Source organism: Anopheles moucheti, chromosome X, assembly GCF_943734755.1.
Source record: "Anopheles moucheti chromosome X, idAnoMoucSN_F20_07, whole genome shotgun sequence".
Lineage (NCBI taxonomy): Eukaryota > Metazoa > Arthropoda > Insecta > Diptera > Culicidae > Anopheles > Anopheles moucheti.
The window spans coordinates 3,142,183-3,155,597 of record NC_069142.1 but is presented as its reverse complement, the minus strand read 5'-3'; the positions used below and the strand labels follow the sequence as shown (position 1 = coordinate 3,155,597).

The 13,415-nt window shown below is 48.3% G+C and overlaps 3 protein-coding genes and 1 pseudogene across 3 annotated transcripts; all 4 read right to left on the bottom strand.

Annotated features, from left to right (window-relative positions):
- Positions 1–423: 423 nt before the first annotated feature.
- LOC128307280 (calaxin-like) lies at positions 424–4,445 on the bottom strand. Its single transcript, XM_053045043.1, has 4 exons — positions 4,102–4,445; positions 2,108–2,588; positions 1,936–2,051; positions 424–542 (listed from the first exon to the last, which is right to left on the bottom strand). The coding sequence occupies exons 1-4, from the start codon at positions 4,443–4,445 to the stop codon at positions 524–526; spliced, it is 960 nt and encodes a 319-aa protein (XP_052901003.1). The 3' UTR covers positions 424–523.
- Positions 4,446–6,777: 2,332 nt separating this feature from the next.
- On the bottom strand, positions 6,778–7,461 carry LOC128306601 (general odorant-binding protein 99a-like). Its single transcript, XM_053044154.1, has 2 exons — positions 7,331–7,461; positions 6,778–7,244 (listed from the first exon to the last, which is right to left on the bottom strand). Exons 1-2 carry the CDS (start codon positions 7,370–7,372, stop codon positions 6,867–6,869), a joined length of 420 nt encoding a protein of 139 aa, XP_052900114.1. The 5' UTR covers positions 7,373–7,461; the 3' UTR covers positions 6,778–6,866.
- A 606-nt stretch (positions 7,462–8,067) lies between these two features.
- Positions 8,068–8,673, bottom strand: LOC128307278 (uncharacterized; annotated as a pseudogene).
- A 1,366-nt stretch (positions 8,674–10,039) lies between these two features.
- On the bottom strand, positions 10,040–12,786 carry LOC128306786 (head-specific guanylate cyclase). Its single transcript, XM_053044399.1, has 5 exons — positions 12,619–12,786; positions 12,459–12,532; positions 12,286–12,368; positions 10,884–12,208; positions 10,040–10,810 (listed from the first exon to the last, which is right to left on the bottom strand). The coding sequence occupies exons 1-5, from the start codon at positions 12,784–12,786 to the stop codon at positions 10,430–10,432; spliced, it is 2,031 nt and encodes a 676-aa protein (XP_052900359.1). The 3' UTR covers positions 10,040–10,429.
- Between the last annotated feature and the right edge of the window lie 629 nt (positions 12,787–13,415).

The following is a 13,415-nucleotide window of genomic DNA, read 5'->3' as shown; positions in this document are numbered from 1 at the left end:
TTGCGTCACCTTTTTTTCTCGTGACAAAGGACGGATAGTGCAAATTGGTGCGCCGGATACGGAACCGACCCTACCTACGCATGCGACGACCTTCGATTCCGAAGCGATTCGGCGAAGCGCATCGCGATTTGGAGACGCGCTGTGCGTGGTGGCAAGGTCAGTCGGGCGCTTGGAGAAGACGCTCGACGGCTTCCGGGAACATTTTGACCTGTTTCTATTCCGACCAGGCACGCCCCTCGGAATGGTGCGGGTAAAAGGCCGGGTTTTCTCGTATCTAAAATCAAGAACTGGCATCTGTCACCCTGAAAAGTGGCAAAACATGAAGCGGTAATGGTAATGCCTGTGGGGAGTGACTGCACACAATGATCCCGCGGGAGTTCCCGTGCAATTCAGCTAGCGTGTTTTACCTTCGTATTGTTGTTGGTTGTTTTCCATTCGACACTCGACTTTTAGGCCGCAGACTTCATCCGGTTTCGATAGAGTACTTCCTGCTTACAGCTCGTTGTATAGGCCGGTCGGTGTCTTAGTTCGAATCTTCTTGTCTACGGTTGGTTCGCGACGAAAAAACGAAGAAAAGTAAAGCACAAATTGAGGTCCGAAGATTGATATTCTAAGGGAGTTTTGTTTGTGGGCAGGTGCGTGTCTAGAGAAGGATGTTATAGTGCTGGCAGACAGTACTGTCAGCTGTGAAACAAGGCAGCGAACGGTGGCAACATATAGAGTGTGACATTGCGCACACTAATAGCTAGTGGTTTGGTAGTAGTCTTCAGTAGTATAGCATCACAAATTCTATAACTGCTTCATATTTACAAGAAGATGGTGTATGACGGATATTAATAAAATGTGTGGTATGTGCGTGTAGGTAGGTTTCGTATCCCATTCCTCTAGGTGTGATCCTGATGGTAACTGGACATTGACCAGAATCAAATTCTAGTGAGCTGTAGGGATCATCAATGAAGTTGGTGGTTGCATTCGTGAATAAAAGATGTGACAGATTTCTTTGTACACAGAGATATGATAAACCGCGTAGTTCAAGCAGAAAGAGAATGATTTTGGCTAAAACTGTTCTTTAGACTGACTCAAGCTATATTTACAGTAGGCGCTTTGGTTGATCAATCATCATGCAAGAACAGGGACTTCTCTCAGTCGTATGCATTCCATTACCATGCCAAATGTGATCTGATGTCTTTCTATATTCTAACCAAAGAAAAACTTCGCAATTTCTTGTATATATACATACATATACACTGAGTAAGCAACAAGTCGTACGTTGAAGGTACGTACCCCATCCTATAGTTGTACCCAAAAAAAAACTATAACCTACTCAAAAACAAAACAAAAAAAACAACAGCAACCCGTGCGCTGCTTGTGTTTTCCGCGGACTACTATCGGGCGTAAGAAATGTCTTTTCACGCGTTTTATAGCCACAATATAGCGTCGTGAAGACGGTAATGACACAGCCCAACCGTGAAAATAGTGGAGAAATGAGCAAGGTAAAGCTAACGACTAGCGAAGCAAGACGAAACAAACATTCACATGCTAAGGAGAAGTTTTGGAAGAAATAAAAAAAGAACAACAACCCAAAAGCTGGTCGATACGTTGCACACATGGCAAGAGCGCGGGCGAGCAAAACAAAGGGTAGCGGGCGGGCTAATGGCAAAGATTGTTATGGTTTGTTTGCTCGTGGAGCTTTGCTTTTACCTCGATCCTAGTGGATGGGTTACCCTGTGTATGTTTGTTTTTTTGTGTGTTTGTTTTTTTTTCTGGACGGAATGAAAATTCGCTCTATGTGTTTGTGGATAAAGGATTTGCTGCTTCTGTATGAAATTCTGAGTTTTCCCTCGTGGAGGTACACGGACTCAGGGAAATGGTTGAAGCTAATGGTTGAAGAAGAAGAAATGGATCATGAAGTAGATAAATGAGGGTAACATTTACGCTTGCAGTGTTGACAGGAAGGACATCGTGGCACGATCTGACGGTAGACATTGCCCGAACGCTTCCAGCAGCAGCGGTTCCTCGGCGATCGCTTCCTGGTAATCCTGGAAGGAGATCTACATACCCAATTACTCCTCACACATTACGCATTGCTTTCTTACCTTCTTCTTACCTTGCCATCCTTATCCATGTCCAGCTTGCGTAACGCAATCTCGACCAGATCCTTAACGCCCTCGTCTGGATCCTCGTCCTGCGGCTGCTTGATGAGACAGTTGCGCAACAGTGCGAACATTTCGTCCTTCGTGATAAACCCGTCACTGTTCAGGTCGTACACGCGAAAGCAGAAGGCCGTTTTTTCCGCCTGTGAACCTTTCAGAAAGGTGGACAACCCCATCAGCCAACCCTCGAGACGAATCGGTAAACCCTCGTAGCCCTTCTCCCACGCGCAAAAGATACGCTCCATCAATGTCTCCTCCGTCACGATGTCGAAGGTGCTGTGGAGCAGCTCGCGAAACACCGACCGGTCAATGCCGTCCATGGAGGAGCCAGCCTTCGCTATCACGCCCGGATTGCTGGCGGCGAGTGCCTTCGAGTTCATGCTAGCGTTGGCTACCAGCTTGCGATAGATTTTACACAGCGCCTCCACCTCCACCCTATACCGAAACGGAAGATATGTGTTGATATGTTTGACTCCTCTTCAATATAGATTAAAATGCAGAAAACGTGTACGTATATATAGACCATAGAAGCACACACAGATAGTGAGATTATGATGAGTTTCTTATATCTCGGACAAATCGCTGCAATTTTCATCGTTTCACATGAGCAGGAACAAAAACGAAGTTCCAATAGACTTAGTTCCAATAGACTTAGTATCCAATAGACAATCTTATTTTGTCTAGGGCTTTTTGAGAGAGCGACTGGAGCGATAATGGTTAAGGCCCTCAGGGAGTCTAAAACATAATGAGCCATCTTAAAGTATCGGCGACCTGCGAGGAGTTCCTGACTTCTAGATTTTGGACACATCACATCTCTGAAGGGTCATTCAAGAATCTAATTTTGTCTCGAGAGTCTTGTTTCGAGAGAGCGACTACAGATAGAATAATCAATCAAATTCTGAACTTCAACGAGGTTCTTGTAGAGTTCAAACACAATGAGTCTTGCAGTATCGTGCAGCCAACGTGGAGTTCCTGGTCCGGTATTCCTAATTTTGGTTCCTAGAATCGAAATGAGCTCTACTCTCAGGAAAACACAGAGTCTTAATGCAAATCAGATCATCAGATCGCGAAGACCACCAATAGACACTAACGTCACAAAGAGAACCAAACCAATAGATCGTCACCCTAGCGTGCAATAATGGAACAAATTAGCTCACAACGACATCCACTACTGCACTTTCATCGCACGTGATTGTTCTCCTTGGTTAGACGCTGATATATGGAGCAGACGGGATTGCAAAACCCAATCTCCAAAAACACACGAGCAAACTGTCCCCAAAAAGGCCATGTGTATTGCATGTCAGTGAGACCGAATCCGTACCACGATAAAAAGGATATCGATGTTGTATCGAATCATAAATGATAAACAAATCAATAACGAGCAAATTTATGCATTCCTTGCCCTAACCGTGCGCCCATCGTACACTGGGGATATACGGGGGATCTATATAGGGGACGTACCACTCGAAATGGAACCGTGTACTAACATACGTTTTGACAACCCGGCGATGAAAACAGCAAATCCGATTCATGCTAAACATACGTTCGGACTTGGCTAGTAAATCATGCCATGCTTTTAATGTTGCTACGTTGGGGTTGGTTTTGGTGGAACAGATAATGGAATTTGTCCGACATAACGACTCTACCTGGGAGGTGTGGAACCGCGAATGGAGCAGCCATTTTTTTGCTGAACCAATTAAAGACTCAGTAAAATCCAATACCAGCCGGAACGATTCCATGTTTAAGTTATAAGTGAAAGCACAGAGGGGTTTAGGTTCTCACATTTCCTAGACAAGAGAAGACACAATAGTCTTCTGACGCTGTTCGCCTTGCTCGGTAATAATTCACACTTATTCTGCAGCCAGATAATACAGACGATTTCGGTTCAACACTTGCCGGGGTAGTATTGCCAACACAACCAACGTAAAGAAGCTCAAAAATCACTTACTTGGAAAAGTGCGTCCGGCGCTTATACATCTCCAGCATCTTGGGGTTTAGCTTGCCATTAAGCTCGTCCATCCTCGCCAGGATTCGTCTGTTATCGCGCGAGATCGCTGTACGTGACGTGCCCGTGCTGCTCTGGTCCTTCGAGTGCGAATCGGCCCGCGGCTGATGTGCACTGTTGGGACCGTTCCCGGCCGGATCTCTCGACTGGGCCGAGGCTCGCCTACCACTGGCCAGAAAGATGGAAACGCTTTTCATTATCATTGCCCCTCCCTTGGTGTTGTTGTTGAATGTGGCCGCCAACGACCGCCCGGCACCGCCACCGTCTTTCGGTTGTTTTCTGCTCATCGTTTCCAGGCGTCCTTTCTTCGGCTCGTCGTTATATTTTCCCAGCCGGTTGTTCGTTCGTTCGGCACTTATTCGGGTCTAAGGACTGCGTTAGCAACCTCCAACCGATGGTTTGTGTGAGTGTGTTTAGTTTTTGTTTATGGCCAACGGTCGGAGTTCGAGTCTTGGAGCTGATTGTCCTTTTGACTATCAGTATCACACGGCCAATGGTGGTACGCTGTGGGGCTTTTGTACATTAAAATGGAAGCAGCTGACCGGCAAGTAACCCCATCCGTAGCAGGTATGTATTAAAGCTGGAAAACAGTTTTTTTGAGTTTAAATATTTTAGTAACAGCAGTCTGAGAGATCCTCTCATTATTTTCTTCTTGAATAACATAACTCTGCCGAGATTCTTAATTTAAGGTTGATTAATATATTCTGGAATTACCCATAAATTTCTGCTTAAATGACTCCAATTAAACGTAAATAATTAAAATTTGATTATGACAGATACCCGAGGACCAGTCAGTAGATTTGAACCCAGACCGGTCGGGAGAGTAATTGGCTCGTGCTTGGCCGATTGGACTATTTAGCTCATCAGTGTAACCTCAGCTACATCGTATAGCTATCAATTCGCTAGCCTGATTATCCGATCCGAGAGAGATAACAAAAATATGTTAATCATAACAAAATATTTCAAAAACTGAGCATATCGTAAGCCACCATGAACATTCTTTGAGGCCATAAATAAATTTCGAAAGCCCAGCATTATTAATCATTAGTTTCTCACCAAATAGATTGCATGTTTGCGATTTGTTTCTCAGGTTCGCTATTCTTTCGTTTCATTTCGTTCGCCTTAAAAAAAAGCATTTTGGTCATTGTAGACGAACAGGTGGAGCGGAAGAAACTGGCACGCGGTTGGTTATAATTGCCAGCGAAACGAACGATTTTTTAGCGGCACAAAAAAAAACAAATGGTGTCAATCAATACTGAAACGTCAAACGGTGTTGAAAGCATCCTCATACCGCACCAATCCACCTCATTGTACATATCCGGCTCTATTGATAAGGCCCAGAACGGCCTCACCTTCTCCGACAGCTGGAGGTGGTCCATAGGCACCATAGCAGAATGTTCCCCAAATCCCGGACAAACCCCGCCGTTGTGCACGTCAAACTTTTCAGCAACTTTAAACGAATGTTCCCTTCTGCTCGTTCTCTCTTTCTCTGATCATTTTCGCTTATCAACGGGCAGGTGATCGACATTGCCCGCCCAAAACAAACGTTTCCTTCCGCCAAACTCCGATACTGGCACGGTCGAAACGATACGGGTAAAAACAATCGCCCCAATAAACACACAGCCAAATGTTCCTTGGACGAACGCGAAACTCTGCGGCCAAAACTTAGGAAGCTTAATTTGCATACATATCCTCTAGCGGGCAGGAAAGAACAGAACACCGACATTATCACGAATCGGCAGAGTCCTAAAGGGCCCACGTACTCCTGCCACCTTGTCACCTGTCACGAAACCCCCGCGGATCCTGTCGCTGCGTATAATTGTCGCTAGACTCGCGCTAGTGTCATCAGATTGCCCGCGAGACAGTCGCTTTGGGCTTTCAAAAAACAGGGCAGCAAGTCATCGTTGGTGTATTAGCAAGGCGGGGGGACAAGGATATATGGACACGCCGTTCATAAGGAACGAATTACCGAACTGGGAAAAAAATCCGAAAACTCACAGCAGTGCAGCAAATTTTTGAAGAAGTCGCCGAGAAAAAGGGTCCCGGACGGGGCGGGGCCCGGGTTTTGGACGGTGCTTCCCAGCACGGCAAGTTTTACACTCTCTTAGCCCGCGGTGTACGGACGCACGGACGGACTTATGGCACCGAAACTTTGCAGCAACGAATTCGTGTTGGCCATTACTTGCTACTGGCAAACTCACCGTGACCATCCCGTGGGGTCGATTGATTTTTGTTGTTGTTTGTTTGTTTGTTGATTATATGGGGGGAGGGGGGGGGGGGGCTTTTGGGTGTTTGCCTGTTGTTGCTATTGTTGAGCCGCTGTGCTTTGTTCGCCCGTGCGCGTCCTCCAAACGGTGCACGAGAGGACGCACTGTTTATTGGTGTTGCTATGGCGATACGCTATACGCGCTTCTTGACAGCGAGCCCATGACACAGCATATACCGTAGCTGATGGTGGGCTTTTTCGGCTTCATCAGCCGAGCTGAAGATAGCATGATAGTACTTCACCCTCAAAACAAAATCTGCCCAATTCTCGGGCGTTACAGTGGGCAAAGTTTGGAATGAAGCCGTACTAGGGTCCAGCAGGTTGATAGTAGAAGAGCGGCACCGGTATTATTGCTAGATTGCTTGAAAAGATCACTTTATTCCATTCCGAATCACCATTTCCACCAAACAACAACCGGGTCTGTGTGTGTGTCTCAGTTCTTCTAGTCCTTCTTCACGCTCGCCTTGATCAGCGACAGGTTGTTCTTCTGGAAGCACTGGAAGCCCCGGTACGCCCAGTGGCACACGTTGCCGTCGGTGTTGGTGCCGGCACACTTGACGATCTCGGCGCGCACCTCGTCCACATCGCGACCGTGCGCGAGCTGCACCACCAGGTTGTCCACGACCGGGCCGTTCGTGTCGTCGAACAGCTGCATCTTGTTGAAGATGCACTTGATGTAGCACTGCGTGGTGTCATCCTCCGGGAAGTTCCACGATTTGTACTTCTCCACCAGCTCGTCCGACACGCTCAGCGACTTGACGCACTCGGCACGGTACTTCAGCAGATCGTCACGCGTCTGCACCACGAACTCAGCACTCACCTGGGACAGTGGTGAAAACAATAGGCGCGTTTGAGATCATCCCTGGATGGTGTTGGAAGATCCTCCAGGACCACCCCACTACTTACCATGGCACTCAGCGCCAGCACTGCTACCACAAACTTCAGCATCGTTGCGTTTTGCTGATAAGGGCGATGAAACGTTCGGCTACGAAGTGACGCTTTGCACACCTAACCTTCCGGGTATGGGCAAGAACGCGGACTGATGGTTACGCTCGGTCCGTCCGGCGGCTTTTATAAGGCCGCACACGCTGCCCCAAAGCAGCAAAGATCATCCAGACAATCAGCTTCGGGCACGGTTTGCGGAGGGATTGATTTGCTCCACTTATTTACTTGATAGCCCGCGACGATGCTACTACTGCTGCTGCTGGGGCTGTACATTGACCCTCATTGGTGGACGCTTTATCCACCGGCGCTCTGATTGCCTGCCTGGTGGAAACATTTCATTTGATTATGTCCCACTCCCAGCGCGCACGCGGTTGCTTTCAATTGATGATCCCCGACCAGTCCCCCCCGGGTCGTCACAGTTCGGCGTTCAGGAAGCGTCCACGGGCCTGCTGCTGATCAGCTGATCTGCTCCGATCATGCCAGCCGCACACACGTCTGATAATGAACCTGTTGACACCCGCCTGGCCGCTGATGGAACGCAAACGAAGCCCGTCACTTATCGGTTAGTTGGTGCGATAACAAGCATGGAGGAAAACGAAGGGAAGTGTACTGTCAACATGACCCCACCGGAGGGCAGATTATTTATTAACGCTGCAATTAATACACCGGGCGTGCGATGCAGCCGTGTACGGGACGTGTCAAAATAAGTCGTACTCCGTGCTCTGGATGCAGGCGAAGAACGCGTACGCCCGCAGACACCCGTCACCGGTTGCGTTGGGCTCTCGCAGGCATCGGTTCGTCTCGCTGCGAATATCTTCCGGGTCCTCGACGATCGCATTGCTGTACTGCATCTGGGCGTGGACATTCTCTTCGTGCAGTGTGTCGCGCTGCGCGATTTCTAGCAGTTCCGACTTGTGCAGTATACATCGTACGATGCACCAGCGGCTGTCGTCATCGTCCGTATGCAAGGATACCTGCCGCATGTAGTCGATCAGTGAACTGCCCCGCACTGCGTACTGCTTCACACACTCATCCTTATACCTAGACGCGTCCGCGAATGTTCGCACCAGGTACGCACCTTGCGTCTGAAAATATTGAAACAGGTTAGACATTGAAGATACCTCCCCCTTAACGGTACAGGTGATAGCCCTATATGTCCCCTTACCATTACAAACAACGACACGGATACCAATAGTGTTTTCATCGTTCGCACTTGTGCTGCTTCGCTACGGTAAAAGCGTTAAAGTATGCTCGTGGTAAGTCACTTCAGCCCACTGTCGGTGACTTATCAGGATTGGGTCCATTTTATATCTGCGTGAGAATATCGGTTAAATGTCGATCTGGCCGGGTCAGCCATCTTGCCCGGCGGAGGAACGAAATGAGCTCAAGGTCTTCCAATGCTGTACGGCGGAGAAGTCACTACCGGGCGCGACATAATCGACACAATCGTTTCCGGCTTGTTGGTAGAATTATCCGTTACGGAGCGCTAGATGGTGCGCGTCTTTGCGTTCGATTGCGTGTGCAGTGATGTCCAGAAGGTAATAAATTGCTACTCTGGTTAAGTTGACTGCATTCGGATGCTAGAATGAGTATGTCTTGTAACGTATCTGGGTAGCTGAAGTTGAACAATCCCGGAGCTCCAGATGTTCCAGTCCATATCAACATATCGGCAGAGCTCAACTAACGATCAAGACGATCATTTCCGAAAAAGTCATTTCAACTATCGTTATCAATAATGTTGTCTACTCTAAGTCTCAAAATCCTGACTTCACTTTTAGTTCCACAATCTCATAGCCCCTATGTGGCGGCTACGGCAAACTGGAAGAGGTTCTACCGTGCCAGCGGTCATCAAACAACGATTGTGACGCTTATCAACTTAACACAATCCTTACAATTGGCCGTTCGTCGTTTTGCAAGCCATCTGGCGAATAAATTCAATTAAACTTGGAACAAAATGCAAAACCTCAGCCGTACGCAAAATGCGCTCGGCTGGTCTTAACTTCGCTTTATCGGCATAGTGGCGCTCACATTACGCGGACTTCGGATCGTTCACGCGAAGTAACGCTGGTGGCGTACGATAAGCGGCACCCTCTATCGCATCGTCCGACGAACGCTGAAGGTCAGGTCAAACGAGATCTCGCGCGAAAGCAATCAGAATCCATAGCCGTTTACCATATTTTCCAGGACCACGAACTCTGGCGGGAATAGTTGCAAAGGGGGTGAAGAAAAACAAAGGTTATCAACTGCGCGTGAATGGGCTTGTCAATTTGAAGTAATGTGACTTGCGGGTAACGACCCCGGTGGAAATACAAATATACTGCAAAAGATAGATACCACCAGGAACTCTTGCAGTTGGATACAGGTAGGCTCACCTGCACCTGAATAATATTTATCACTAAAGATAAACTGGGGTTCTTGAAGTTAAGTCCAGATATCAACTGAGCTAACAGCAAGGCTCTGAGCTCTTCAAATTGTGTTCGGAGTCCGGAAATTGCAATTATAAAAATGGAGAATTACTCACTGTTATTTTATTACTGACCATGGTAAGCGACAATAGAAAACAGAGAGGTACTAGTGAGATTGAGGCTCACATTAGACTGAACACATCTATTTTAACGAAACGCATCGTTTCAGATAGATAACGAACAATGTACGAAAACACAAAATGTATACATTTTACATCAAATACTGCTAGCTGAAACCCACCGAATATCTTTATTTGGCATATCTGAGTAAGGCGCTCTAAAGAGGTCGTGGCTCTTAATGTAATAACACCTTAAAGGAGGTGAGATAGATGTTGTGAGTGTACGTGGCGGGAGGGTATTCGCTTTATTTGATTTCTTACTGGTTGATTGATGTCTAAGAGAAGTGGTTAGTGGAAATGGTTACAACAGTGGTTTTATTACTGGACAGCTGGTAGTACCGCTACCGATTTTTAACATCTACTAACATTAATACATTCTGCGCAGTGCAGAGGCGTTAATCTATCATCAAAGGGTTTTTTTTTGTTCTTCCGCTCTTTCGCGTCACGTTGCGTTCTCTACTAGGTACCTCACCTTCCTACTGGGCAACCTCGAGTGTGATGGTTTCAGCCGTGTCTTGTAGCGTCTGGCGCATCGCCTCCTCGATGTGTTCCTGCAGCGGACGGTCGTTGCTGAGCGTCGGATGCTTATAGCCCTCGAGGAAGTAGCACGTCAAACCCTTGGAGTCGGTGAACTCCTTCGGCATGTAGGACGCATCACGCGCATTTAGCTGAAAACCAAAGTCCGGATGTTTGACCAACCATTCGCGCGTTGTTGGGCTGATGTTGATCTTGCACGCCTCGCTGCCGGACTCGAACTTGTTCGCAATCGTGACATTATGCCCGAACAGACAGTACCGTGGCATCTTGCGTCCTACTACACCGGCCAGTACCGTGCCGGTATGGATACCGATGCGCATCTGCAAAAATATGAATTTCTCAATTCTTTTCAACTCAATTTTTTTTTAATGGGGAGGGAGACTAGACACTCACCTTGATGTGCTGACCGTCGTGCGTGTTGTAGAGCGTGCAGGTTTCGATCATTCGCAGCGCCATCCAGGCGACCTTGTGGGCGTCGTAAATGCTGGCCCGATGGAGTCCGCTCGCCACGCAGTACGCATCGCCGATCGTTTCCACCTTGTACACGTCGAAGAACCCGCACAGCTCGTCAAAGTGTTTATACAGATTCTCCAGCATGTTGATGACCATGAACGGAGTCGCCCGGGAGCAGATGCTCGTAAAGCCGACGATGTCGCTGAACAGCATCGTCACCTCCGGGTACGTCTTGGCATCGATCTGGGCACCGAGCCACAACCGTTCGGCAATTTCTGCCGGGAAGATCAACTGCAACAAGCTAACGTTTTTCTTCCGCTCCTTGATGACGGCCGCATTCGCCTCCTCGATAGAGCTCTTCAGCTTGTCCATACGGCGCCGCAACCCGTCCTGGGCACGCGCCTGCTCACCCACCAGTATAACCTCGCGCGTCGCATCGTGCAGCGGAATATCCGAAATGAACAGCCCGTTGCAGGTGAGACCCTCGAGCCCATCCAGAAACGGTGATCCGACGAAGAGGAGCGCGTTCGACTCCGGGCAGAACACCATCTGGCCCTTAATCTCGAGACCCTTGGCGAAGAAGTCGGGCCGTCCCGGTGGTGCCCGGAGCGAGATCATGAACGGGGTGTTGGTACGGCGAACTATTTCGCGAAAGTGCAGCTGCAGCCCGCGCGGTCTCTTGAAGCGAAACACGGTACTGGCGCACAGACCGGCCGTACTGGCCCCGACATGCCCTTTAAACAGCCGGCTAAAAGCCGACCCCATCTGCACCAACCGCAGCTGCTCGTCCATGATAAAGTGCCATGGGAACGCATCGCAGAAGAACTGATTGCTCACCTTCAGATCGCGTGCATCACCCGACACGATGTCAGCCGGACCACGCCGGTCGAACGTTTCGACCACCGGTTCGTCGACGCGGAGCAGATAGCGATAGCGGGGTGTATCACCCGGCAGCGGTTCCAGCTCAATCTCCGGCTCGCAGTTGAACAGGAGTCTGCTCAGGGCGCGCAGACAGCCGAGCAATAGCCAGGCCAGCACCGGTCGCTCGGAGGTGAAGATGAGCTCACCTTCACCGGCACACACAAATCCCGTGTCGGAGATGTCCTCCTCCTGCAGCTTCAGCACATCGTACACACCGTCCAGCGAACCGAGAAATTCTTGAAGATCCGAACCGAGACATTTGAACGCTCGCTCGATCACGCCCACGCACGCCGTCTGGATGAGTTCCTCGCCCAGGTGCACCAAGATCTCCGACACAGCCGACTCTGCAGGGGAGTAAAGCAGGTAAAGCATGTTCAGATTGGTTTATTTTCTATGTGAAGACACACGGAGACACACTCACCATCAATCTGCGTCAAATTGTCCTGAATATCCGCTAGGTAGTCGTAGTGCGGATAGATCGACAACTCGGAACGTTCGCTTTTCCTGGTGCGAGAAGCGTAGAGACATGAGAAGCATTGGCCATTATTACACAACAACAACAAAAACAACACCTCACACAAAACCCACACTTACAGTTTTGACAGACCAGGCCACCTGTTGCTGTACTTGCTGATCAGGGACATCAGTGCCTCGTGGACATTGTCAATCTTTAATAAACCGCATTGCAGAAGCGTTATTACTAAGTTCGTGGAGTTGCATCAGCAGGGGTATTGCATCAGCAGGTTAAGCTTACCGATGGAGCCGTCAGCAGCTGTATCGCGGCGTTCAGATGCGTGAGCGTCAGCGCATCGCCCGGTATCTCGCTGAGGTCCTCATCCAGGTTCCAATTGTGCGCCTCCGCGATTGAGGGTTGGCGCTGGAACTGTTCACTCGAAATGTGCTTTGCAAATGGGCAGGCCATGGTGAAGCTGAGGTGTGATAGCGGAAGGGCATAGAGCGGCAAAGTACTTTATAAGAATTGGGAAAACCTTGGTAACCAGGTCTATCTCCCTCGCTAAGATGCAGTAAGGGTTTTATGTATGTGGTTGTGTGTATGAATGTATACTATACTGTTGTGAAGCACGCAGTAATTCTGCGAAGGAAAATATTGATTTTCTGTGATACAATTCCCTGACAGCTTCACACAGTGACACAGTGACTGTATTCGTTCCTTTTCTAGTTGTTTTCATTTTTGTGTGATGTTGCAAAGATGTTAGGATTTACACTTTCTTAAGTGAGTCCTTGAATCTTAAAGTAAGTTCTTCAAGTAAAATATAACATCGTGCGAAATTACATAAAGAGCCGTAGAGTCGAATAAAGCACATAGACGAATACCTTGGATGTCTTTTCTTCTACACTCGACTTTGGAGCAATACGCGTGCGCTTGTACGATAATTTATCGTTCATTGCTGGAACCTCCTAAAACTAACCTTGATTTGATGGCTTTTTAAACCTGTGGCCTACAGTACGTGAGCAAAAGGACTCTGGGCCCTTTATCTATAACGCAAGAGACACTCTACACTCCAATCGGACGGATTCGGAACGTTTCTT